This window comes from Melanerpes formicivorus, unplaced genomic scaffold, assembly GCF_026170545.1.
Source record: "Melanerpes formicivorus ecotype bairdi unplaced genomic scaffold, bMelFor1.0.p_v2 SCAF_6, whole genome shotgun sequence".
NCBI lineage: Eukaryota > Metazoa > Chordata > Aves > Piciformes > Picidae > Melanerpes > Melanerpes formicivorus.
In genome coordinates this window covers 8,421,463-8,449,341 of record NW_027142358.1, presented here as the reverse complement: position 1 = coordinate 8,449,341, position 27,879 = coordinate 8,421,463, and the positions used below count along the sequence as shown (strand labels likewise).

At 43.7% G+C, this 27,879-nt stretch overlaps 1 protein-coding gene across 6 annotated transcripts in view; it reads left to right on the top strand.

Moving 5' to 3' along the window:
- ARMH3 (armadillo like helical domain containing 3) overlaps nucleotides 1-27,879 on the top strand; it is a 151,679-nt gene that overhangs the window by 54,468 nt on the left and 69,332 nt on the right. For all 6 annotated transcript variants that reach the window (XM_068139512.1, XM_068139515.1, XM_068139514.1 and 3 more), the window contains 3 exons: nucleotides 9,140-9,222; nucleotides 9,729-9,855; nucleotides 13,319-13,394. In XM_068139512.1, the coding sequence (XP_067995613.1) occupies nucleotides 9,140-9,222; nucleotides 9,729-9,855; nucleotides 13,319-13,394 (286 nt within the window). The remainder of the gene's footprint in view (nucleotides 1-9,139; nucleotides 9,223-9,728; nucleotides 9,856-13,318; nucleotides 13,395-27,879) is intronic.

The window sequence follows — 27,879 nt, the reverse complement described above, 5'->3', positions numbered from 1 at the left end:
GGGTAAAATAGAAGGAACAGGAGCTTGTGTGTAACATGTAAAATGCTTTCATAAAATGAAGTCTGGGCTGCCTGCCTCTGTTAAAGGGTTCTAATTGAACTTACTGTTTTGGGAAGAAAAAGAAGTAATTGTGTAGGACTTGGCATGTCCAATACCTTCCAGCAGGAATGCTTTCTGACTTCACTGCACTGCTTGTAAACTGTAAAGACAACTACAGAACAAATGCAAAGGTTTTAAAACCTTTATAGGCCAACATACCTATCTCTTACCAGATAGAAACTTGGGGTTAGAATTCATTGCATGATTTGGAAATGGAGTTGTTTGGTGTTTTTTTTTTTTCTTTACTGTTGAGAATGGAACTAAATCTGCTTTTCCAGCTGTATTATTTGAGTGCCTTCCTGGGACCATTCTTTGATGTGGGGAACAGTAGAACAAGAGCTAGTGTCTAGCTTAGGTGTGTATCACAGTATCACCAAGGTTGGAAGAGACCTCAAAGATTGAGTCCAACCTGTCACCACAGACCTGATGACTAAACCATGGCACCAAGTGCCACATCCAATCCCCTCTTGAACCCCTCCAGGGATGGTGACTCCACCACCTCCCTGGGCAGCCCATTCCAATGGCGAATGACGGCCCCGTCCCTGGAGGAGTTTAAGCCCAGGCTGGCTGAGGCTCTGGCCAGCCTGATCTAGTGTGGGGTGTCCCTGCCCATGGCAGGGGGGTTGGAACTAGATGATCCTTGTGGTCCCTTCCAACCCTGAATACTATGATACTATGAAGAACTTTCTCCTCACCTTGAGCCTAAACTTCCCCTGGTGCAGTTTGAGACTGTGTCCTCTTGTTCTGGTGCTGGTTGCTAGAGAGAAGAGACCAACCCCTTCCTGGCTACAACCTCCCTTCAGGTAGTTGTGGAGAGCAATGAGGTCACCCCTGAGTCTCCTCTTGTCCAGGCTAAACAATCCCAGCTCCCTCAGCCTCTCCTCATAGGGCTTGTGCTCAAGGCCTCTCTTGTTCCTCCTCCCCACCCCCCTGCTTCTTAATGTATTGTATGCTTGAAAGAGGAAAGGATGTTTTCTTCTCAGAAGAATGTTTCAGCAGTGCTTATGACTTCATTTTTCCCAAGAAGGATGTGAACAGGACTTCACAGGTCTCGTATTAGCACTTTGAGTGCAGAGATGATTAACTCCAGGACTGCAGAAAACAGTGAGGTCCTTTAGTCTTTTAGTCTTCTGCTGAATTGGGTCATTAAGTTGAGGTTTTGGAATTAGTGTTTATTTCCAAGTGGCTTAGTAAATCAACATTAAAGTTGCAATTAACTTAGATTTTGTGCAATGTAACCTTGTCTATGGCAACTTTACTTGTAGATGGGTGACCGGCGAGGTTCATCTCTGTTCCTTGTCTTTGAAATGGAAATGAAGTAGTTGATATTGGCCAGATGTTTTGGTAGGAACAACTAGTAGGAACCAACAGGTTCACAAGTACTTGTGAAGTTTCAGAGGAGGTAGAGTAGTTCTACAAGTGTACTGGGAAAAAACAGTTTCTCACATAAACTGAAGTCTGTAATGGTTACATACCATGGAATGGGTAGTTGGAGTTGACAGCCCTTAGAGTTGCCTGTTTTCTTTACTTAAATGTTGGTGGTTGATGGAGAGAAAAAGAATAATACAAGACTTGTGGATGTTACTGATCACCTGGTAAGATCAGGATGGGAATTATTCATCACCAACCCCATTCTCAGATGAGCACAAAGGGGATTTAGACATTTAAGTGAACAGAAGTCTGGTAACCTTTTGGTTATCCTGCCTCAGCCTAGCAGTTCTTACCTGGATATGTTACCCTCTCCTGCAAATTACTTGTTATAGAGCTAGCTAATATTGGAGGTTTTGATTGTGAATCTCTAGTGGTTTGTAGATCATGGTGACCTAGTGGAGATAGTGTGATAATCTCTCCTGGGAAACAGTCCCACTGATGACAGAAGTGTTACAGCCAGAGCTGCTCGCAGTCACTTTGCCTGCACAGAAGGGTTGCAGCATTCAGAATGCAGTGACTTATCCCTATCCTCTTTGTTTCAGTGAAGCAGCGCTGCTGGGTGCCTTACTTTGCTGTTTTCCCATGTTCTCACACAATGCCTCCGCTCTTTCTCCAGATGCTCTTCCTTTTCTGTGTTAAAACCCCATGCAAAAATGTGCAACCTTTAACTCCCAAGACTACTATTTAATTAACAGTGTGAGCCTGCACTGTCAGACAGAACAGAATTGAGCTCAATACTTCCTTTCCCCTGCAGAGGAATGAAGCTTGTGGGTGTGTGTGGGTTTTTTATTATTTTGTTGTTGTTGATTCTTTTTTTGTTGTGTTTGGTTCTTCTTTTCTTTTAAGAAGAAATCTTACTGTTCATCTGAACTGTGACTGAAGTTGGAGAATTTGATTTCTTTCTCAGTGCTCACTAGATTGCTATCAGGCAGCATTGCTCTGGTGTCAGCAATTAGCATTTCCATTAAGCTTGCAATTTTCACACCGTTGGCTGCGGGTGGATTGGAACAGTGAGTCCCAGGGATGGGGACTATATAAAGAAAGGGAAGGATTGGAAGTGAAGTGGCCTACTCGGCTGATCCTGGGCGCGATGGGTGATGCCAGCATGCGCTCCAGCCCTCGGGCAAGCTGGTGTTTCTCATTAAGAACGCAGCCTGCTTTCACGCTTACATCCTGAGAGCCGTGGGGAGAAGAGGAAACAGCTGTAGTGTGCCAAGATGCTGGTGATGGGAGCCTGCCAGCAGCTGGCTGCTGGCTGCCACAGAGCTTTGGTGTCCAGGAGCAGGAGTTTGGCAGCGCTTGTGGCAGCAAGCAGGGAGGCAGCGGTCAGAGCTGTCCAGCCAGGTGAATGGTTACAGCTGTGGGCAGGGTGCTCCCGTGTCAGAGCAGAGGAAAGGGATGGGGACATGTTAGTGGTGTTGACAGAGCTTTTATTGCTTTCCCCTGCTCCCCTGAGAGGAGGCTGCAGCAGTGGTGCAACAGTCTTGTTTTCTAGTGCTTTGGCTGATTGACAGGAAGCTGCAAGTGCTGTCCCTGAGTAATTGGTTGAGTTGTCCAAGGATGCTGGGATAGTTTGTGCCTCAGGGGGTTCTGCTGCATTAGTTTGTAATAGCAGTGTAGCTGTTTCTTGGATGCACTTCCTATTCCTGCCGCTCTATCTGCAAACTACCTCTGTTGCTGCTTCTATGTCAAACTGTCTAGAGATATTAATCTCTTGCTGAGTTTGTTTTGATCACTGTTCTACTGAGCATCTGCCCGTGCTGAATGTGGCCGGATCTGCAACCTCTTAACATTCAGGTCATCTCAGAATTTCATATCTGAGCCCTTTGCTTCCTTACTTCTAAATTTATGTTCAGGTATAGCATTGATTACAGATGACTATTCTGTTCAGGGTCTCTCCTCCTCCTCCTCCTAACAGCACTGTGGGTTATCCTATGGTTGTGGTTACCTTAGCTTAGCCCTGGTGACTTCTGGAAATAGAAGAGTGGACTGGTCTGTGGTTATGGTATTGTCATGTTGTGAGAGTGTTATTTCTACACTACTAGAGCTTCCCTCATCTAAAGGGATCATGCTGGATTTCAGAATCTGGAAAAGTGTTATGAGAAAGCACTGACTGACCTTTTACTTTTCAACAGACACTTGATGTTGACCGGTTATAGACAGAATACTGAGTGCAGATGGGCCTTTGTTCTGACTAGGTACAACCAGAGTTGTTCTCTTTGCTCTATTTATGCTTCCAGTGCTGTTGCAGGCAGAGTGGTGCTGTTGCCTCTTTTATGTTAGACAAATGGAAGCACAGAAAGACTGAAGTGCTGCTTCCTAAGGAGCTGAATCCAGTATCTTCTCCAGTCTAGTACACTACTCCTTACCAGATCTGGCTTGCCATGTGTTACAAAGAGTGGTGTGGACCTTGCCTTGAGACTAGGTGTATGTGAGCAGGCTGGCCATAGGAGGTCCAGAATGCTTACTGTGCTGCTGAAGCACTGGTGGGCAGAGGATTTCTGTGCAGCATGAAAGTTGCCTAGATGCCATTATCTTCTGTCCTCTAGTGACATGTGGGTGAGAATCCTCCTAAGGTAGCTGTCAGTTTAAACACTGGAAGGAGAACAGTGAGTATACTGTTGGTGCAGTGGCAGCTTTCAGAAGGAACAGACAAATGACTGTTCCTTTCCTGTGTGCCCTGAGCATTGGAGGGTAGAGAATTGGAGGATTTTAATAGAGTACAAGATCCTGTTAATTGATATTCATAGAAGCATAGAATGGTCTGGGCTGGAAGGGACCTCCAAAGGTCATCTAGTCTAACCCACTCTGTGGTAAGAAGAAACATCCTCAACTATATCAGATTGCCCAGAGCTCTGTTTAGCCTCACCTTGAATATCTCCAGGGATGGGACCCCAGCCACCTCCCTGGGCAACCTGTTCCAGTATTGCACTACCCTCATGGTAAAGTATTTGTTCCTAACATCCATGTTACACTGTAACTGAGGAGCCTCACATCTGTTTTTTGCCTTTGCTCCGTTGTTGAGGGCCATTATATGCACCATTAGAAGAGTTTTGACCTGTAAGTGCAGCAGATGTGCTGAAAGAGGCCTCCATACTGTGTTCAACCCATCCAGCCTCTCACTGATGTGTGTCTTAGGGCTGTTCTCTTCTGCTTTGTTGTGCAATAACTCATTGTAGCCTTCTGATGCTCTTGGCAGTCTGTGCTACTTTCTGACTTGCCCAAGGGATGTGGTGCTACTCCTTCCCTCTCCCTCCGCCCTCCCCCCCGCACCCCGTTCTCAACTTACCTCCATGCACCTGTGAGCCAAACAGCAAACACTGAGATACTGAGTAGAACAAAAACTTTGTGAACCACAGATGTGCTGGGGCTGAATACACTTCTGTTTCTAACAAGGCTTACAGGGGAGGAAGCATAGATGTAGTATTAGAGGAGGGATAGGAGGAGTGAGTGAAGGGCACTTGTCCATGATAGGAGTTATGTTGCCCCTGGTAGAAGGGGAGACACTGGCTGCCCACTTTCTTCTTACAGAGGGCTGGCTTGAAGAAGGGCAGCAAATAGTTGAGCAGGGATACTGTTTCTCCTCAGCTGACACACTGGCCACAAGAGCTGGTAAGGCAAAGTGTCCTCCAAAGCAGATGTGCAGCAGAGTTGCTAAGAGCCTCTTTCGCTGCAGTCATTTCAGCCTGAAAAGCAGGGAGGGTATCTAAAAGCTGCTGATGTCATCCTCTGGCTGTAACAGCCCTTGGGAGAGAAAATAGTCTGAAAACTAACCTGTATACTTTGCAGCACTTTCACATACAGCCATTCATGTGCCTTCATGTTCAATGTAAATGTCCTCTCAGCATTCTTTTCTACTTGGCTTTGAGGCCCTAAATGTAGATGTGCAAGGTTGCATTCTCTTCTTGTAGGATTTAAGAAGCATAACCAGTATAGCTGGTTGCCATAACCAGAGTAGCATGCATTAAAATACTGGTGGCTGATGGTTTAGTTTAGTTACAGCCTCCTGCTTGTGTTGCTAAATAAGTTCTACTGACACTATTGTGCTGTGAAGTTATGAATGTTTCAAGACACACTGTAGTGGGTGTATTGTGGCCTGGTAAGGGATGTCAAAGACAGGTGTCTTAAGAAAAATAGGGCTCTGGAGGCTATTGCAAAAATGATGCTGTTTGCCAGTTAATGTTGAAATAGGTGGCATGCCCAAACCATCCATCATTGTTAAATCATAGAGCACAAATTGGGATAATGTGGCTGAGCCCAAGCAAAGGCCATGGTTCTGTCTGCCTGCACAGCTGAGAGACTGAACTGCTTCTCCACTGGGAATAAAACATGGATAATTTCCTGGCTTAATGTCAGAGGGCAGCCTGCAAATGGTATGTGAGAGATGAACTGTTGATTGCAGCAGGGAAAAAGTGACACATCTGGTTTGGCTTTAGGTTGCTCAGTAGTAGTAGCAGCAGCAGTGCCCTGCTGGAGCTCAGAGGAGAGGAGTGTTCAGCCAGCTGGACCTTTGCTCTAAAGGTTTGTGTGTGTAATTGTGACTGAAGGGCACTGGGCTTACGAAGCTGGATCTTAAAAGTTGTTAATCCTGAAAACTCCAGGGCATAGCTGTCCTCATTTTCAGTGCAAGGTCTGCCTTACAAGCTAACTACAGAGACACAGGTAGCTATAGATTTAAGGGTTTGTTTTCCACAGTGCTCCTGTTCCTTAGAGCCCCTTCAGCAGAGGCTGGTGCAAAATGTGCTGGTGTGGAAAAGATCAGTTGCTCTTTGAGCATCAGGGTAGTGTATATCCTAATTAGGAGTGTGGTTTCCAGGCAGCTGGGTGAATTTGTCTGTGCAGTGCACAGAGCGACTATAAACTTGGTGGATTAGCTCTTCTGACCAGCTCTGAGCCCAGTACTAAGTTCCTTTATGTGAGGCACATTCCTCCTCTTCCTAGTTCATAGGGAAGAAGCAGCGTAAATCAGCTGTGAGTGGGCCACGCTGCGGTGCAGTTCAGGTATAAAGATTGATTTCAAGCAGTGGTAATCTCTTGTCTGCTAATTGGAACAGGAAAACTAAACTCGAGTGAATGGATTGTAGCAGCTGGAACAAACACAGGGGCTGTTGTTGGGGCAGAACAGAGCAACAGTTGTCCTTCAAATGCTGTCACCAACATAGAGCAGTGCTTCAGGGTGGTGTCTGAGAGGTGGTGTAGTGGGCAGTTGGAGAGTACTTGTCCCTGTCTGTTGGCGAGTGCTTATGCTTGAGACATGATGGTTGTGTTCTTTCTTTTGAAACTTGTGTCTGCCTGCACCTTTTGTGTTCACTCTGTTTGGATATGCAATGGCTTTTGTGCCATGCTGGCAAAGGTCTTTCCAGCAGGTTTCTGGTGGAGAGAGAGGGAGCGTGAACAAAAGGCTTCACAACACTTGTCATAGAAAACCCAGAGCTCTGCTCCTCCTGCTTTCATAAGATTCAACCGCTAGTATTTGAACAGCAATACCTGTTCACAAGATGTGCCTGTGTGGAATTGCATGGCCTGGAAGAGGCTTGTAACTACTTATAACATGCTTATAACTACTAAATGGAGAGACCCCTTGGAAGCTGCTGTGACAGAGATGCAGGGCAGCTGTCCTCAGTCCAAGGCACTGATTACAGGATACTTTTTTGCAGTGGAGGCTTGGTTACCTTGGCAACCTGTTTTTAGCTGGATCTGTGCTTTGGTGGAGAGCCTGTCTATACCTGCTACTTCTTTGTTTTGAAATTGCTTTTATCTAGAAAAGTATCTGACAGGAGTATTTCCAGAGCTGGATTGTCACGGAATCCAAGCTCTTCTTTTGGCCCCAGCCGTTTTCAGTCTGATGAGGAGATGATGATGGTCCAGCGACTTCTGTGGCTGGATTGAAGAAGGTATTAATGTGTCTGTTTTGTAAGCTGAATGGAGAAATGCTGCTGCTGCTTTTTAAATCCTGCAGTGGCTTTGAAAGATTGCTTTTGGAGTTTGCAGAGAACTTTGCTCATTCTGGTTTGTAGTTCATCATCAAGCCACCAGCTAGTCGATGGAACTGAAGTAGCTGCTGTCTGTGATGAGTAAATCCCCACACTGGGGCTGTAAGCATCCCCTTGGGAGGGAGGGGGGGCATACATAAATTTTAATACTCCTGGTGAACTTGAGTATTGGAAAGTAGTTGCAGGACATCTGTTTTGTTTAATTCCAGATCTTAGCAGTCTCTTCATATCTGTCTTTTTACTGTAGGTTGGTTCTTTTTCTGTTGGTTGGTTGGGTTTTTTTACCTTTTATGCACATTTTGTAATCCTGAAGGGGAGGGGAGTGTGCGTATCTAAATTTTGCCCTTGCCCTCATTCCTGCCCCCTGTGCTTTATCTCCTCCTATGTCACAGCCAGTAGCTTTGGGCTAAGATGAATGGTCTGTTTTCTAGTTGCTATGGGGCTTTCCCAAACTAGAGTTGGTTTTCTCACAGGTTACTGGGTAGTGCGTAACGCTCGTGTGACAGGAGAAGGACAGACTAACAAATAGGTTGTGCCTATAACAAATAAGTAATGCCTGGTCTTACTCTGTTAAGATGCAGTTACCAATTAGTAGGTAATTAAGAACCTTTTTTTTAAAGACTATATTGTTTCAGCTTCACTTTGCAGGCCACATAGTTCAGATGTTTTAAGTCTTGAAATCTGTGGACTTGAGAGCAGAGTGTATATTAAGAGTCTGTTCTGGGCAGGCGTCAGCTTTCAATTCTGGGCAGCTACAATGCAGAAGAGGATAGCTTTCTCTTTGGAAATTTTCAAGAACTACTGAGGAAAAAACCCAGACAGCCAAGATAAAGAACTTTCAAGTTTATTCAGGTGTATGGAATACATTTTTTTTTTTTGGGGGGGGGGAGTGTGAAGTCTGTTTGATTAAAGCTCTTTTAGCCAACCTCTTTGTTAATTCCCACTATCACTAACTGATTCTGGATGGTTACAGCAGAAGCTTTTGTTGTTTGGTTGGGTTTTTTTTAAAGCTAAGTGTGAACCAGATCTGTAGCCTTTCTGCACAGCCTTAGATAACCGACACAATAAAGTACTATATCCTTCCTTCTACCACTGCAGCAGCCTTGGCAAAGAGCTACAGGGGGAAAAAAAAAGGCTGGGCTGTGGGTTTTTCGTTACCTTCTTTTTAACCGCATGTATCAACAAGAGTGACAGTTTGGGGCTGACTGTGCATACATCATGCTGGTGATACATGAAGCAGAAACGAGACAGCTGGATTCTCCAACACCAAAGCTCACTTCAGGATGTGGCAGATGCAAAAAAAAAAAAAAAATCCCCCATGAACTGAGCAAGCTAACAAGAGACTTACCTTGAGCCTGTGCAGATTTGATTGGGAAGTCAGTGAGGGAGAATAAATGTAGGACAGTAAAATAACTGTCACTTACCTGTGTAGTGCAGTATTTTATCCACCAAAAAAAAACCCCAACCCACATTTCTGAGGTACATTTCTGAGAGAGGAGCAGCTGGCATTTAGGTTAATTTATAGCAGGTATTGAAATGCATCTGTGTTTGAGTGACTTGTTGAGAATGGCTTAGCTTTGGTTTTATTTTTTTAAAGAAGTGTTATTTTCTTCTAGCTTTGATCAACCTGTTGAAGTTCCTCATGTCTAATGAGACTGTGCTGCTGGCTAAGCACAACATCTTCACTCTTGCTCTTATGGTGAGTACAGACAAAGCAAATACTCTTAAAGAGTTTAATTTTGAATAAATGTTAGGAAAGAATGCACAATTTCTAGCCAGGTAAGGAGATAGAAGTTTCACCGGTTGTTTGGAAAGGGCAGTGCTTGGACTCACTGTAGGGCTGCTTGTTGAAATCATAGAATCATAGAATGGTCTGGGTTGGAAGGGATCTCTGAAGGTCATCTAGTCCACCCTCCAGATAAACAAGTCTGTGTGAGGAAAAGTTTAATTTTTTTTTTTCTTGTTCTTTGTGGCCCTTTGTATCCAATATAACAGAAAGATATTTTCCTGGCCCCAGATACTATTTAAACTCCTTGTCTGTCTCTTCTGTACTATAAGGAAAACAGTAGATAAAGCAATGAAGTAATTTAATGGTGTGTAATGCAACTTCTTTGAAGGGTTTGGTTGTAACTCATACTGTTTCTGTTGCAGAGTAGATTTCCTGTAATTACACCTGTTACAACTTCTTTTTGCTTCCTTGTACAGGTTGTGAACCTGTTCAACATGTTCATCACTTACGGAGACACCTTTCTTCCCACTCCCAGCAGCTATGATGAGCTGTATTACGAAATCATTCGGATGCATCAGAATTTTGACAACCTCTACTCCATGGGTGAGTACCTCCTGACTGGTCAGGACTACTGTTGACTGGAAGTGAGGGTGGTGATGGGGAGATGTTTATGTCAGGTATTTTGTGTCCATCTCCTACTGATGTGCATCTTTGTGAGAGGACCTGTTTTGTGTACTAGGACGTGGTTGGTAAATTTTAGGCTGGAGGTTAGGAGGAAGTTCTATGCAGAGAGAGTGATTGCCCATTGGAATGGGCTGCCTGAGGAGGTGGTGGAGTCACCATCATTGGAGGTGTTCAGGAGAAGACTTGATAGGGTGCTTGGTTGCATGATTTAGTTGATTAGGTGGGTTGGATGATAGGTTGGATGCAATGATCTTGAAGGTCTCTTCCAACCTGGTCTATTCTATTCAGAACTGAGAGGGGAATAAACTTGAGAAAGGGATGATTTAGTTTATTTTTTAGGCAGAAAAAAAAAATAGGAAGAGGGCCACTGCTTCTCTAGCTGCTGCTTCATTGTGGTTAGAAATACAAATTTGTTGGCACAAGTGGGTATGTACACTTGCAGCCTGGAAAGCAAATCAGATCCTGGGCTGCATCAGGAGAAGTGTGGCCAGCAGGTCAAGTGAGGTGATTCTCCCCCTCTACTCAGCTCTGGTGAGACCCCACCTGGAGTACTGTGTCCAGTTCTGGAGCCCCTATTACAAGAGGGATGTGGATGTGCTGGAGCGTGCCCAGAGAAGGGCCACGAGGATGATCAGAGGGCTGGAGCACCTCTCCTATGAGGACAGACTGAAGGAGTTGGGGCTGTTCAGTCTGCAGAAGAGAAGGCTCCGAGGTGACCTGAGTGTGGCCTTCCAGTATCTGAAGGGGGCCTACAAGAAGGCAGGGGAGGGACTTCTCAGGATCTCAGGTAGTGATAGGACTAGGGGGAATGGAATGAAGCTGGAGGTGGGGAGATTCAGGCTGGACATGAGGAGGGAGTTCTTCACCGCGAGAGTGGTGAAGCCCTGGAATGGGTTGTCCAGGGAGGTGGTTGAGGCCCCATCCCTGGAGGTGTTTAAGCCCAGGCTGGATGAGGCTCTGGCCAGCCTGATCTAGTGTGGGGTGTCCCTGCCCATGGCAGGGGGGTTGGAACTGGATGATCCTTGTGGTCCCTTCCAACCCTGACTGATAATATGAGACTATGACTTTCATGCATCTGTGTGTAGATGAATGTAGTTGCTTCAGCAGTTTGAAGTCATAAGGCAGGTAGACAGAGAAACACTTGATACAAACACGAACTTGGAAAAGAATTGGAGAAACACATAACAAGAGGCTTTCTGTGCTAGACAAATCACAGCTACGATGCTCATTGCCAAAACAAACCAAGGAAACAGCCCTCACAAACCTGCCTGCAATGATAAGTGAATCACTGGACTGAAGAATGTGCTTACTGGCAAAACAGGGAGAAGCTGCCATCCTTCAAAGAGAGAGAGGCAAGCTGAAATGCCATAAAGTGACACTCCACAGGGGAAAAGAGGGTAAAAAAAGAGAACAAGGGATTCATGGAGGCATAATCAAGCAGTGTATAAGCAGGAGCCCACATCCAAGGGTAGCTGCAGCAGCACCAGTGTAGTGCTTGCATGCTTGAAGTTATGAAGAAGATAAACTGCTCTGTTTGCTTTGTTGTAGAAAGACCTTTCTTCCCTTCACCCTCTGCCCCTTCTCAATGTGATCCCCCAGTGAAGAACAGGAGTTGATGTAAACATATAGGAGGAGTTAAAGGGCAGTGGGAGACAGTTGGGATGTGGGAGAGAACTGTCCTCACAGACAAAAGTAGCTGAATACTTCCTGCAACTGCAAGCGAAGATGAGCTACCCTTTTGTACAAACTTCCTAGTTTTCATCTGTTATATAAGAGCAATTGTTGTGCTCTCTGAGCACATCAGATTTTTTTTACTAACCCATTTCATACTCCCAAGAATTGCAGCTAGTCAGATGAGCTGCTTTAACTAGCCACAAGTATTTCAAACCCACTCCCTGTGGAAGCTGAAGGAAAGTGGAATGGACAAATAACACACTCAAATTTGACCCCTTGAGACTGTTCATTTGTCACATTAATGTTTTCCATCCTGCTACACAGAACAAACACCTTTTAATTAATGCTGTAGATGCCTGAATGGAAACTCTGAACACATTACTTCAGGTATTCAAGTACAATAGCTACAGTTTGGCAAAATAATGTTACTCAGAGCTGACATATTTTTTTTCCCCTGCAGATGACAATGGTAGTACTAGGAAGTGAGTTTTAAGTTGATGAAAGCCACAGTTTAGCCAGGTGTCCTGAGTGCTTCCCTTTGCTTGTCAGCCCATCTCCCTGGCACTGCAGTCACCCTTCTGTCCTGTAGCCTTGGGACACTTGTTAGCAAAGATGAGAAAGTCTGTCTTTCAGTTTTCTAATATGGTTGAAACTTCCTATGTTGGGAGCAAAGGTGGAATCTGATTCCCTTGGTTTTTTTTTCCTTTAGTTTTCTTGTCTTGAATCTAAGCATTATCCAGATCTGCAGGTCTTAAAGCTCTCATGCAGTAATAGGCGTGAGTGTATGTAGCCACTGTGTTGATGGATTCATTTGTAGCATCCATGTTTCTAGATGATCCCAGATTTGGGTGGTCCACAAGTTCCCTCACTTCTAAGTCATGGGTGAACCTTTCTTGTGCAATGTAACCTCCAGAAAACCCTGGATATGCAAATTCATAGAAAAATTCCTTCTATTCAGATGATATGGAAGTTAATCCCAACGTTTCGGTACAGGATCCATGATTGTTTTGATACGTACCAAGAGATGGGCAGGTAACTGCCAGCACAGGAACACTACAGATTCTGACCTAAATAAGTATTTTTGGTACTCTGGCAGAAAGGAACTGGATTCCCTAGAAGTTCTTCCTTTTGCAGAGTGTTTTCAGTTTTGCTCCCAAGTCTGTCAGAGACCATCTGTGCACCAGAACACCACCCTCATTCCTGCAAGGAGTGATTTTACCTAGACTGGTGTGTAATTCCTCGTTGTAATTCCAGATAAGCCGGGAGATAAAGAATCCATTGCTGCTTGGGTGGGTTTGAATTGCAAGATGTAGTCAGCTCAGGTGGAACCTTGCCATAAATAGGAGCCAGAAAAGACCAGTGGTGTGTGAAATAAATGGTGTTGTAGACCTGGGATGCTGCCCTGTTTCTGGGGGTAATGAAGCAGTTAGGAGGACCTAGATTCTGCTGTCCCCCTCTGCTTCTTGTCTCCCAGCCATTATTTTGTTCTGCTCACCTCTTTGGTGTTCCTTATGCTTCTTAGGTGGACTTTGAAGGGCACTTCAGGCCTGCATCACAGATTGTCTCAAAGATAACCTTCATTTAGATGTAGTTCCCAGACTGCCATCTCACCAAAGAAGATTTGTTTTTTTAATGTATTTTTTTTAATGCTTTGAATTTGAAACTTTCCAGTTCTGTGCCAGCACTGTTAACTGTCTTTTGCTTTCAGTTCTAAGGCTGTCAACCAATGCTGGTCAGTGGAAGGAACCTGCAAGCAAGGTGACCCATGCATTAGTCAATATTAGGTAAGGAGTAGAAGTTAACCATTTAAAAGATTCTTGTGTCCTGTGCAACTGCATTCTTACCATGACACTTTCACATTTGCTGTATTGAATTTGGTTTGAATTTGTTCCTCTTTGTTGGGCTAAATTGCTGCTCTAAACAGGGCCCACTGGGATAAAGAGAGGATCAACAGGGTTTGATTGTCCTCCCTCTAATGATTCTCTCAGCTCTTCCGTAGACTGAGTGCTTTCAAAGCATGGTACAAGCTGTAATGAATTAATCCTCACAGCATTCTTGGGGAAAGTTATACAGTAGGGAACAATGCTGTGCTGGCAGAGCAATTGTGGACCTAATGGATTTCTGTTGTGTGATTCTATTGCAATTCTATAAAGCTATGAAGGGAACTATAAACCAGCTGTAATAAGCAGATTTGGAACCTTTTTTAACACTGCAAGATTTTTGTGTGTGCTGAAAGTGGATTATTTAAGGACATTTCAGTATTCTCTTAGACCTCTTCCTCATGCTCAAGGGCAGAAGGTATGCTCTACTTGTAAGGCTAAAGGAATATCTAGGGATGCTTTAGTGCTGTGTTCCTTCACAGCAACAGTAATTTGTTTTCCTTGCTTCTGAGGCCACTAGTACCGACCAAGCTGGCTACTGGTAAGAGGCTCATGGATCTGATTGATTAGGAAATGGAAGAGTGAGGAGTGAGAGGGAAGATTACTGTTTACCTCTGACTTGTAAACAAACTGTAATAGACTGAAGTATATATACTGGAAAAATATCTGTCCATCATATCTGGTCATGCCAGACAGTTGGTGTCTTTGCAGTACCAAGTAGCTGAGTACTGCTACATTGCTAGTACTTGTAATTTTCCTCACTACAAAAGAGATTGTGTGGGACAAATTCTCTGAGGGCATCTTTCAAGTTAATGTATGTCTTATATGTCTATAAACTACCTTAAAGGTTCCCTTAGTAAAGTGTGTGAGCTTAATAACATCACATGGAGGTTCCCTTAGTAAGGTCTGTGAGCTTAATAACACCACTATAGTTCCAGAAGATTCATTTTGCTACTATTCTTGCTTTTACTTTTTTGTGTGGTAAATAGACATAAATGAATGCTTGTGGGCAGATAATGCACTTGGAACACAGCAGCAGAACAGATAGCTGTTGACAAATTAATGCCATTTAATGTGACATAAAGTGCCTGCCCTGGCAATTCTCTGTATACACAGAGAGAGAAGTCTAAACTGGGAAGAGAGGAAAAAAAACAACAAGTGGTCACAGAGTGTTTGTGCTCACCCCTGGTTTGTCCACCCAAGATTTTGCATTGGCTCATTTCCCATTGGCCTGACAGCTGCTTTGGACAAGATCAGCATGTAACTGAGAGAAATGCAACTGGGAGCTACCAGGATGATGAAGGGACTGCAGCATGTGCCCTGTGAGGAGAGGCTGAGAGCCCTGGGGCCTTTTAGTCTGGAAAAAAGAAGACTGAGAGGGGATTTAATAAATGTCTATAAATATTTGAGGGCTGAGTGTCAATAGGAAGGGCACAGGCTCTGCTCAGTTGCACCCTGTGATAGGACAAGGAGTAATGGATATAAGCTACAACACAGGAGGTTCCCCCTCAACATGAGGAGAAACTTCTTACTATGAGGGTCACAGAGCACTGGAACAGGCTGCCCGAAGAGGTTGTGGAGTCTCCTTCTCTGGAGACTTTCAAGACCCATCTGGATGTGTTCCTGTGCAACCTGTCCTAGATTCTATGGTCCTGCTCTGGCAGGTGGGTTGGACTCAATGATCTTTAGAGGTCTCTTCCAACCCCTAACATCTTGCGAGCCTGGGAAAATCTAGTGCTGGACAGTCTGTATCAGACATATTCAGTGCATGGTGCTGTCTAGAACCAGTGTAGCCTCTGGCATGTTTCTCTTCTGCCCTTTTGGTAGCTTTTCCCTGCTCCACCTAACTACTCCTCTATGTTGAAATTTTATGAGGTCTTTCACTAGCCTTAGAAGTTCTCATGAATGACAGCTTTTCTTTCAGTGAAATTAGAACAGGTCTGAATTAGAAGTAATTCAAGGCCTGGAGAAGGATTAGAAGTTGGAGAATTCCATTTCCCCCACTCTCAAAAAAACCCACAAGGAGAGGGAGCATGTGTTTTGTCTGTTTGTTTTCTTACAGTAAAAATACTGCATTTGAAAGGTTCTTTAACTGAACAGATTTCAGAACAGCCAGTGTTTGGGAGCAATCCAAAGATACTGTGTTTTTGTGGAGGTAATTGACAGTGTGGTGTTTCAGAGTGGTGACTAGGTCTAGATAGTGCTTTTTTGTGAGAATGTTCTTTAGAAGGTTCCAAAAGACTTGTCTCCATACAGGGAAGATGACTGAAGTAAAGGGCCTCTGATACTGTAATGCTCCTTTTTGGCTTAAAGACTGAATTTAGGTATTAGAATGTTGCAGATCATGCAGCAGAAGGTCAAGAGGATAATTCTCTGAGGAATATATTAAGCCTTCCAAGGTCAAAAGTTTCCTGCAGTCTGTTCAGGAGGACTCTCTTCTCCTGGTCTGTTGGCTGCCCCACTTCTGCAGCAGTGACTGTAGTAAGTCTGAAATACTAGGGCCAGATGTTTTCTTCAGGTGCACATGCACTTGTGGTTCTGTGTGGCAGAGAATCATGGAGATGTAGCCAGCCCAAGACACCAAAGAGGAAAAAGAGGGTGCTTGAGAAGAAGGACCTGGTTTGTGCTGTCAGGTTGATGGCTTTATTAAAGAAGCACAGAATGTTAATGAATGGCAATGTTGTCATAAGCTGGCATTTTTTTTATGCATCAGTAAGAACATGCTTAGCATTGCCTGAATTGCCTATTTGTTTATCCCCCTTTGGTTTCCCCCTAGAGTGGTCTTACTGGACTGTTTTATACTGGGATTGCCTTTTGCCATGAAGGGAAACAAGTTCAGAGAAATCCACCTCATTGTGGGCTTTTCCCACAGCATGTTCCACCGTTCTACAAAGCCTTCCTGAGCAATGACTACCTGCTTTTTGCTGTAACAGTGCAATGCAAAGACACCCTTTGGTTTGCAGCTTCATCTCATTACAACAGCTATTTAAAAATAAATGAATGGAAATTGTCATTTCCTTACCCTCAGGCTTTTGATGGGAAAGATTACGAATGTGAAAGCATCTCTGGGCGTGTGCATGGGGTGGGCTTTGACAAGGGCCTTTAATCCCTAGTGTAAAATCTTAGATGTATTTCTGCCAGCAAAGTTGTATTTTACAAGTTGTTTACAATTTTTCAAGGCTGTGGTGTATTTCTGTTAGAGGAGTGACTGTGGAAGAGCCACATAAAGCTTTTACCCCACAGTGCTAGCACTGTGGTGAGGTCATCTGCTTAATTACTTTAATACAGAGTCAGGATGAGTAACACCTAGAGAATCTTTGACATGTTCTTGTTTAAACTGAGTTGCAGCGAGGGACCCCACTTTGTGTATCCTATTATGGTACTAACTGTTCTTTTAACTGAATCCTACTCTCCACTGATAGGGTTTTGTTGTTGGTGATTATCTCCTCTTTCTAGTCCTCAGCATCAGTGAAAAGAGCAGTCACAAATGTTCTTTTTTGAGCACCAAGATGGGGAGGCTATTCCTACCTTCTCTCAGTACCTCTGCTTTTTACAGATGATTAATCATTTCTGTCCAACCTAAAGAAAATGAAACACCAAAGGAGATAGAATAATAATAGCTTTATCTGGCTGAAATTTTACTCACCATACTGAAGTGAGTGATCCCTATTGCCGTGCTATCCCATAATAGTGATGACAACTCCTGCCTGTGGATTTGTCTCTGTGATTTACATAAATAATTGAGACACAATGGGCTGCAGGAGAACAGCTGCAGCGCTGATGGAGTTGAAATAAGAAGCTGCAGCAGTTAGTGGTTTGAAAACTCACCTTCTCACCTGTGGGCAAATAAGCACATTTTGAGACAGGTAATTTTTTTTTAAGCTAATGAGCCTCTTTAAGATGACATTGTGCGGGTTTGCATTTAATGAGAATTTTATTAAGGCAGGGTTCAAAGGGGCACCTTCTGATTGCTTACTCAGTGAGGAAGATGGCATCAGAATCCTTGTATTCTTTTAACAGACTTTCCCCTCAACAGGATTTTTTTTTCAAGATATATAGATTAGCTCAATGAATAATTGACTGAATTTCTCCATTGTCTGAAATTGAGTCTCATCATCACTTCCAAAGTGATTCTGTTTTTCTTACCAAAACGCTTTTAACAAGTAAAGAATAAGAGTAGTATGGAAATAGAGGATTCCCTCCCCCCCCCAAAAAAAAAAAAGGAAAGAAAAGTGGTTTATGTGCTGTAACATATGCTGCAGTCTTTACTTCTTTACTTAGGTGCTTTAAGTCACTCTTCCATCTTTCAGCTACTTCTGTTCCATGTGAGCCACCCTGTGTGCTATTCTTTCTTTGTTCGGGAGGTGCTGCTTCTCATGAGGCTGCTTTCATAGAATCAATAAGGTTGGAAAAGACCTCAAAGATCATCGAGTCCAACCTGTCACCACAGACCTCATGACTAGACCATGGCACCAAGTGCCAGGTCCAGTCCCCTCTTGAACACCTCCAGGGACAGTGACTCTACAACCTCCCTGGGCAGCACATTCCAATAGCAAACAACTCTCTCTGTGAAGAACTTTCTCCTCACCTCAAGCCTAAACTTCCCCTGGTGCAGCTTGAGACTGTGTCCTCTTGTTCTGGTGCTGGTTGCCTGGCAGAAGAGACCAACCCCTACCTGGCCACAACCACCTTTCAGGTAGCTGTAGGCAGCAATAAGGTCTCCCCTGAGCCTCCAGGCTAAACAACCCCAGCTGCCTCAGCCTCTCCTCACAGGGCTTGTGCTCGAGGCCTCTCCCCAGCCTTGCTGCTCTTCTCTGGACACGTTCAAGAGTCTCGATGTTTGTGGTCATGAAGGAGAGAGTGGGGATTTGGGAGGGGCATTTAAAGTGTCACATGGATGGGTATAAAATGGTTATGCTTACTTCCAGTGTGAACAGGAGCACTCTGAAAGAATATTTGCAATGTTACTCAGGTGAAAGAAGGCCATATTGGGCTCTGCTTTTTTTTTTTTGGTAGCATACCTGGCATCCCTACTCTGAAGCTGTAGTTCATGTTAAATTGCCATCACTCCACAGAGCTGCATTTAACTGAGAACCTTGACAGGGGAGGAGGCTCCATTCAGATATTTGTGGGTGGCTGCAAGCAGTCCACGTAGTGCCTTTAGCGTTGTTCTGCTTTACAACAAGGAATTTAACATCTGTTCATGGGGAGAGAGAGCTAAATGCTGGCAACATTGTCATGTTGTAATGGATAGCTGTAGTGTTTATGCAGGATACATGAAACAGGTTCCCACCTGCTGATAGATAAGTGCTTCTGTATAGATTGGAAGCCTATGGATTACAGTTAGCTGAGACTGTGTGTATATACATAAATATATATGTATTACACACACTTCCCTCCTTCCCTCTTCCTCTCTCTCCAGGCTTAACATGCACACACACACGTTTCTTGCCAATATAAGTGGGAGAATGAAGAAGGGAAGGCAAGCTTAAAGCCTGCTTGTGAAAATACATGGCCAAGAAAATCTTTGTGCATATACATGTATAAAAAAATACAGGTATCTGTGCCTATATTATACATACATGTCTGTATGTATCTATATATGCATATGTTTGTATGGATAAATGCAGATCAAAGGAGGTTCTTCTCCCTCTCTACTCTGTCCTGGTGAGGCCACACCTGGAATATTGCATCCAGTTTTGGCCTCCCCAGTTCAAGAGGGACAGGGATCTGCTTGAGAGAGTCCAATGGAGAGCTGCCAGGATGATTAAGGGGCTGCAACACATGCTCTGTGAGGAGAGACTGAGAGCCCTGGGGCTTTTTAGTCTGGAGAAGAGAAGACTGAGAGGGGATTTAATAAATATTTATAAATATCTGAGGGCTGGCTGTCAAGAGGGAGGGGACAGGCTCTGCTCAGTTGCAGCCTGTGATAGGACAAGGGGTAATGGAGATAAACTACAACACAGGAGGTTCCACCTCAACATGAGGAGGAACTTCACTGTGAGGGTCACAGAGCACTGGCAGAGGCTGCCCAGAGAGGTTGTGGAGTCTCCTTCTCTGGAGTCTTTCAAGACCCATCTGGATGTGTTCCTGTGCAACCTGTCCTAGATTCTATGGTCCTGCTCTGGCAGGTGGAGTTGGAATTGATGATCTTCGGAGGTCCCTTCCAACCCCTAACATCCTGTGAGCCTGTGTGATATACATAGACACATGCATATACTTACATATATTTATATATAAATCACAAACAAGTTGCCTTTGACAGGGGCTGATCTAAAGTCCTCTCTTCCAAGCTGAAACCCGAGTGACTTGCTTGTTTACAGCTTCTGTGAGAAGAACCATGAGCATGGGCTGTGAGGAAGCTGGGGTGTTGCCCCTTTCTGCAGCAGCGCTGCACTGGGTGCATCCATAACCCCTGGGACGGATGGACTGTGCAGCGCTGCTCAGCTTGGGTTGGCTGGTGCTGAGCCACAGGGTGCTCAGGCATGCAGGTTAGCCTGGAATGAGCTGGAGGTTGTTCCATGTGGTTCTTAAACTCACTTTTGAGGGATACCACTGGTGGAATAACAACTCCATTGAACTGTTCACTGGGCTATGTTTAATGGTAATGACCTCTGACATTCTGTCACGGGTTATCAGTCTGAGCTCAGATCAGAGGCTGGTACGAGACAGTCAACCATTCCTTTTTTCTTCTTTATTTTAAAGCAACAAACCCCCAGATCTAAACTCATAAATTCATTTTCTTGGTATTTTAATGGGCTAACATAATTTTGCCAAGGTTAAGGATCAGATTGTTACTAAAATGCTGTAAGAAGACTTCCAAACTTATGCACATAAGCAATTTAAAGAATTAGTTCATCACAGTTTTCAGGTAGTTGCCAGAAAATATGAGGATGCTGAAAATCTGAAAGTGGATTCTAGATGAGGATCCTGACTTGATTCTAGATCTTCTTCTGTGACCTGTAATCACTTCTCACTGAAGGAGCAAGGTTAGCAGACCCTTCTTGCCTTTTCATGTGTTTCTTGTTGCATGCTTTTGTTGTTGCATAGGGACCTCAGCGCAGCGGAGCAGTTCCTAGAATACCAGAGCTTTGTTACTCAGGGTTCCTCTGCTATCACTGCTTGTCTTTCACTTGACCCTGCAGGATTCTGGTAGTCAAAGTTCATTTACCAGGAGCAAGAGATTTTGACATGAACAGATTCTGGCACTAGCTGGCACCTGAACAAAGAAAGCAGGTGGAATGAATGGGAAAGACCTTGCTTCCAGGCCATTGTGACCAGCAACATGTTAACAGGAGAAGAAAGAAGGAAGCATTCCTATCTCAGAAGTGTGTTGTTTCATCTTTTCATGGCACCCTACCCATGTTTCCAGTATTTTTATTTTATTTATGTTTAGGATTTCTCTCTCATTGTGCAACTTCAGCATTTCATTTGTTTTCCATTATCTGATTTCTTCTTGAGACAGCAGTGTTAGCTTTTAGTTATTACTCTTTATTTACTGGCTGATTCATCTTGGTGATGCTTCTCTTACAGAGACGTAGCCAGTTCCATTCTGCTATAATTTTCCTTCATTCTTTCTCATTCATGCAGCAGCTTAATTAAATCTTCTCTCTGCTACTGGCCCAAATCCAGAGAGCAAATCTGTTAGTTGAGTGGCATTGTATGGACCAGTTCCACTAACACAGCAGCATGGTTCAGCAAGTCAGGTGCATCCCAGGTCACCTTCCTCCTTTCTGCCAGAAAATTCCCTTGCCAGGCAGCAGTGACTGAAATGGGCTCTGACAATGTCAAACTTGTTTTCTCTTTAATGAACTTTTTTTTGGGGGGGGCAGTGGTGGTGAGGCAGGGGGTTGTTTGGTTGTTGTTTCAATGGTGATTTAAGGTTTCTAAAGCTGATGCTGATTTTGAGCAAATCTATTTGTGTAGCAAAGAAGTGCCTCTGTCTGAGATGCCATCCCATGACTTGCTTTCTTCAGTACACTTGAAAACCATGCTGCAGGGATCACATCTTTAGAATTTCAGCCTCCCTGGAAAGCATTGCTTGCAGGATTGGAGTGGGGATGAACTTGATGTGAAAGTGATTTATTCCCAGGGTAGCAGCCTCACTTAACTGTCTTTCTTAGCTTCTTTCCAATATTTGCAATCATACCAACACTTTCATCTCCTTTCCTCATGTCAAGAAATTGACAGGTTGTCCTTCTAGGAGGGAACTTGTGATGTATTTCAGCTGATCTGTAAGGGTGATAGAAGTGAGGCATGTGTTCAAGGGAGGATTGTTCGCTGGGGGTAAGACAGTCACCTGCAACACAGCTGTTTTTTTGGCAGTCTCTTCCCAAGTCCAGCCAGTATCTTAGTCAATGTCATTCTTCTCCAGTGAACTGCGGAGTTTACCCATTTGTGAGCTTTGTCTTCCTGGACATTTTGTTTGAAACATTTCTTCCTTGAGATCTGAGTGTTTTGGAAAGTTAGCCAGGATATGTAGGCTACTTAGCAGTTTGCTGAGAGATGTTACATCCATTAGTGGCTTACCATTAGCCCAACACAGACTTCATCTACTCTCTGTCAAGCTGACCTCTGAGTAGGGGAATTCATGGCTGCAGATTGTGGGATTATAAAATGGAGTTAGTTAAGCTGCTAGCAAATTTCTCTTGAAAGCTGTGTACTCAGCTTTGGAAATCTAATGTTTGGTGCTTAATTATTGCTTGTGCTAGTGAATTCAGGGTCTGGAGCATTGGGAGAACAAGTGAAAGAGAAATCTCAGTGTGGTGGAGGTCTCCTGTTTGCATGAATGACTTGGCACTGTGTGGTCTAAACAAGTGTGGCGCCAGGCAAGAAATTCTTGCTTGCTTTGCTTGCCAAATGCCTTTCCCTGTAGAAACATAGAAGTACTGGAGAATGTATGTTGGCACTGGGAGTGCTTTTGGTTTACTTCAGAGGTGGATATAGCATTTATTAGTCAGAAGTTATTTTTTTTTCTGGCTTATTTTGATCTTGAATCCCTGTGCTGAGCACAGGCAAGTTATCTGTCAGCTCAGAAAGCCATTCAAGTACATGCTGCAAAGCTGAGGTGCAGCCTTGTAAACATCTCAGGGTTCTTGTTGCAGCACAAAATCCAGAAAGGTCTGCTGGCTTCTCACTTTGAACAGTTGTGTTGTTTCATCCTGTTTACAAGAACAATCCTTAATTATTTCTCTGGTACTGTGGCTGGCCTGAGTTCAATTCCTAATTGATGGATTTCAACCTTACATCTTTGTTGGTAGCTCTAATGCAGTCAAGAAGCAAGACATGAATAGCCTCTGCAACCAGATTCTGTTGGCCCCAACAACTGGCCCTACTGGAACACAATTGAACACAGTTTGAACGGCTGCTTATAGCTTGGTGAAACTTTGTCCATGCTGGTTTTATTCTTTACCTAAATATAAAGGACTCTGATCTCCACTGGTCTCAAATCAAGCATTCTAGATTTGATTTAATGGGGAAAGAACATTTAAGTGGCTTTCTTCAGAACCCAAACAATGTAAAAATCATTGTGAGCTTAAATAACACCTTGAGCCATTGAAAAATGATGTAATATAATGCTGTTTTGCTCTTTCTGTTTGGAAAGAATTCTGTGGCTCACAGCAGCAGTCAGAATTATTATTCCCTCTGCAAGTCTGGGCTGTGGGATGCTCAAACTCCAGTAACATGTATTTCTTATTATCTCATACTAGTGGGGGGCCTAAAATTTGGTTTTGCTCTTGAAATGTAAATGCCCAATTCTCTTAATTCTTCCTTTAGGACTAAATTGACAAAGTACCTGCTCATTAAGTACATCTGCTCATTAAGGTAATGAAGTACCTACCTTACCTTGAACTGAAAGCAAGGATAATACATTCTTAGCATGACTGCAGAACTGCAACCTGTTTGAAGATTGCACCAGAATTTGAAGCCTGGTTTCTAGGGAACTGAGAGAAGAGGGCATCCTGTTTGCAAGGCATTGTTCATTAAGAGAAACACACATCCTAGCTTTCTAAACTGAGATGCTTGGGTTTTAGCAGCTCTCCACATCAAAGCTCCAGAAGGCTGTTTCACCTAGCAGCACAGGGCATATAACTGGCATTAAATACCAGAGAGGACACAGTCTCAAGCTGCACCATGGGAGGTTTAGGCTCGAGGTGAGGAGAAAGTTCTTCACTGAGAGACTCGTTTGCCATTGGAATTTGCTGCCCAGGGAGGTGGTGGAGTCACCATCCCTGGAGGTGTTCAAGAGGGGATTGGATGTGGCACTTGGTGCCATGGTTTAGTAGTCATGAGGTCTGTGGTGACAGATTGGACTTGGTGATCTTTGAGGTCTCTTCCAACCTTGGTGATACTGTGATATAGACAAGAGTAATGTGTAAATGAAATGCTGCCTGGAGTGAAAAAAGGGACTTTGAGTGAGAGTTTTGGTTTGGTGGGGTTGGTTTGTTTGTGTTTTGTCTTTTTTTCTTCCAAAATGTAAAAAAAAAAATAATTTTTGGCTCTAGTGTCTGATACCATAAGATACCTCAGAGCTTCAGGTGGTCTGAATTAAACTGGCTGTTTGGGAATCGCAGAATATGGCTTTTGTTACAGCCTCTTTTAATCTTCAATTTTGTTTCTGATTCTTGTATCTGGAAGAATTCAGAAAATGATTGCCTAATGCTTCTGAATTAGCAATTTCTCCATTAGCTTTGAGGTCAGATTCCTTTTGCCCATCTCAAGGGATGCTGACTGTGAGGGTTTGGCAGAAATGCCCATGTGCTTGACTGCTTCTCAGCAATCAAAGCCGACCAGATTAGGGTAACCATGATCTCACGATGAATGCATCTGTCATGGGTATTGGATATCTGATATCTCATGCTGATAAGAGTTCAGCTGTAGGATGTTACTTTGGCAAAACTGCCCCAGTGTGCTTCCTCAGCCTGTGCTTCTACAATCACTTGTATCAGGTCTAAGCTGACAAGTGTTGCTGAGCGGGGAGGATTCATCTACCATTCATTCCTCCTGTCTATTGTGTAGGGAGCAGCCTGCATTGTGCAGCTACATGTAAAGGAGGAGTCTAGGGACCTGACCCAGAATAAAACTGTCTAGGCAGAGGAGAGGGGGGGAAAAAAAGATGTGTTTTAGTCTGAATCAGTTATTAAGTCTTCATACAAATACGCAAGTGGTTGTGTCAGCCCTGTAGAGGGTGTGCATGCAAGCAGCTTGGTGTTAGGGGGCACAGGTCAGGCTCTCTAGCAGCCCTGACCTGTTTCACCAGGTTTAAGCCAATGTACTACAAAGTGGTTCTTGAGGTTTAAGGCCACTAGTGCAACTCTTCAGGGGTTTAAGCACATCTTCTCTTGTTTGTGCTGCTGCAGTACAGGATGGTTTTTGCAAACTGTTCTTGCCATTAAGAGAACTATAACCATTGTCTAAAGTTTCAGTTGGAATAGTGGGCTTGAGACAGTAACACCACAAGCCAAAAAATGAGAACTTGCATAGGTGTCTTGCTTGTTGGAGGCATCTTGCTGCAGTGGTATAAAAACATGCTTTCAAATGTGTCTTGTTTTGAGAATGGCCAAAAGTGAAATGACCTTAAAAGCTCCCTGTCAATTCCTTTTTCCTAGAAGACTTTGAAAGCCCACACGCTCTTTCATGTTGCTGCTCTAGTGGTTAATTAGGTCATCACTTTGTGTGTTAATTACAGTGAGATTTTTCTGCTCATTAGTTGGCTTATGGAAAGTTTTGGAGTCTGTGTGAGGTAGGCAGTAACACAACCTTTGTGGCCAAGGGAAAGATGATTTCAACCTGCAGAACACTGAACTTCGCTGATGACTTTGGGTACTGTGAAAAAAATGCTTCAATCCACTATAGAAAATGCAGCTGCTAAGTGCTTTGAGGGCAGGATAAGTAATGCCTTTTATTCTAAATAAACTCATGATGTTGCCTGCACTTTGGATGAGGAATTTTAAATTGGATCATTCTTCCAGAACATTGTCTGTTTTGATAATTAATGTAAAGCTCTTGCTGCTGACAGAGGGGTGTGACAATGATATGCTTTCTATAATGTCCTTCCTGGGATGCCTGAAAAGTCTTAGCAGGGACACTCTTAAGCAGGGCAGTGTACCTGAACAAAGACCAGTTGCTTTTACTTGAACTTTTAAAATACAATTGTTTAATGCACTCCTTGTATTTGTCACAACCCCATTTCTTTGCTTTGGAATCTGAGCTTGACCATTGTGGCAGTTTTAGGCTGATGCCTAGGAAACTTCCCACAAATCTTGAGTAAAAAGTAGTAGAATGTAAATAAATTACCATTGGATGTAAAAGGAAAATAATGATAAGGTCTAAATAAACCCATTGGCCTGATAACTAACTAACTGATAACGCTGGTGTATGAACTAACTTCCTCTTTTTCAGCACTTTGCTATAGCAGATGCTAGCTGTCAAGTTTTGCTTGGCTATTGCTGACCTTGGCTGCATTCTTGTTGTGGCTAAGTACTAACAAGCTACGCTCTGCGTTTCCCCTCTCCCTTTTCCCTTGTACAGGGTGGGGGGAAGGGAGCAGAGAAGGCGAAGCTGTTGGTAACCCCCTGGTTTTGCCAAGGGGTTTGTGTTGTGTTTCTTGTGTTGTTTCTAAGTTGTAAATATATGTAAATATGGTATATTTTGTACATATTCATTGCATTTCATATTTGTACACTGTAGTTTTGCTTGTAAATGCAGCTTCATTTGTTCCATCTGAGCTGGTTTGGCAATTTTATTTTGGGGGATAATTCTCTCAAATTAGTTGTGGGGTAATTTCAAGCTGCCACACTTCCTGTGTGCATTTAAGATTCGCTTATCCGAGGCAGAAAGCAATATGTCTGACACATGTTTTTTGTGATCCTTTTGGTCATTAGTGTTTGAAAACTGTGGCTGCTTTGGGGCTAGCTCATGTGTGGTGTCTTGAGCCTTGTTGTAAGAGCAGGCTGTGCAGCGCTCAGTGGATAGCACCTGGTTTTCTTCCTTGTTTGGCGACTTCACTCTGAGTGTAAACTTCTGTGAGGAATTAAGGGCTACAAACCAAGACTGCCTCGAGATCCTTGGACAGAAAATAAAATCACACACATTGCTGTAAAGGAGATTCTTCCCAAATTCTTCTCCAAATAGATGACCCTATACTGGAACAGATAGTTCAGGGAGGTTGTGCAGTCTCCATCCTCAGTGTTATTCAAATCTTGCCTGAATATAGCTGTAAGCAAACTGCCCTCCCAGGCCCTATGCTGAGTGAAGCTGGACTGCAGAACCTCCAGAGATCCTTTCCAACCTAACCCATTAGCTCTTTAGTGAGCAGTCTCTTCAGAGAAAGAGACAAGAAGAAAGAAGCATGAAGAAGACTTCACTGAGGGAGTTGTTAGGCATTGGAATGTGCTGCCCGGGGAGGTGGTGGAGTCACTGTCCCTGGAGGGGTTCAAGAGGGAATTGGACGTGGCACTTGGTGCCAAGGTTTAGTCATGAGGTCTGTGGTGATGGGTTGGACTTGGTGATCTTTGAGGTCCCTTCCAGCTTTGGTGATTCTGTGATTCCGTAGAGCACACTGTGCTGGATGTTAACTCTGGGTCCAACTGCTAAAGATACTGCATAGAGCACATATTTAAATCAGGAGGAGCTTGTGGTGCCTGGCATCTATCAGTAAAGGATACAAACCAGAGGGCTCTCAGTGTGTGTTGCTGCAGATGCCTGATACTCTCTGCTGTCTGTGAGCTTACCAATAAATTGGATCCTGCTGATGAGATCCAACTACACAACTCAGTTGCTTGCGAGAAGAAACTCTTCTCAGTATGATTTAATGCTGTGGTTGATGATGGGGACAGAAAGCGCTGCTTTGAATAATGCCTATAATGGCATATTCCCCTGTGTGTACGTTTAAAGGAAGACTCTATGGTTGTATGAAATGGCAGACATTTAAGAGGCAGTTAATGACAAGTGAAAATTATAGCTAAGGTAGATTAATTGTTAAATGAATTGTGCCCACACTGGCTGTTGCTTTAATGTGGTGTCAGACTAATTCTGCCTAACGTGGTCTATAGCAGGAAGGCATCAGGAAACAGCATCCTGCCTTTAGGTTCAGCTTAGAGGAGTTAAAAGGAGGTTTTTTCCCAAGTATAGCCATCTTTTTCTCTGTGTTGTGATTTAAGCTTTCCCAGAGCCCAAAAGCCCAAATGGAACAGATTTAGATTTGCCTCCTCTCTTTCTTTTTTTCCCTCACAGGGGAAAGCAAATTAGGCAGGCGAAAAGAGAGGCAAAATTATGAAAGAAACAGTCTTGAATTGATTTGAAAGTAAAAAGGTATGTTTAACTGAATATAAAAGGCATTTGAGTAAAAGGAAGGTTACAAAGGTATAGGGAAAAAGGGTAAAGAAAA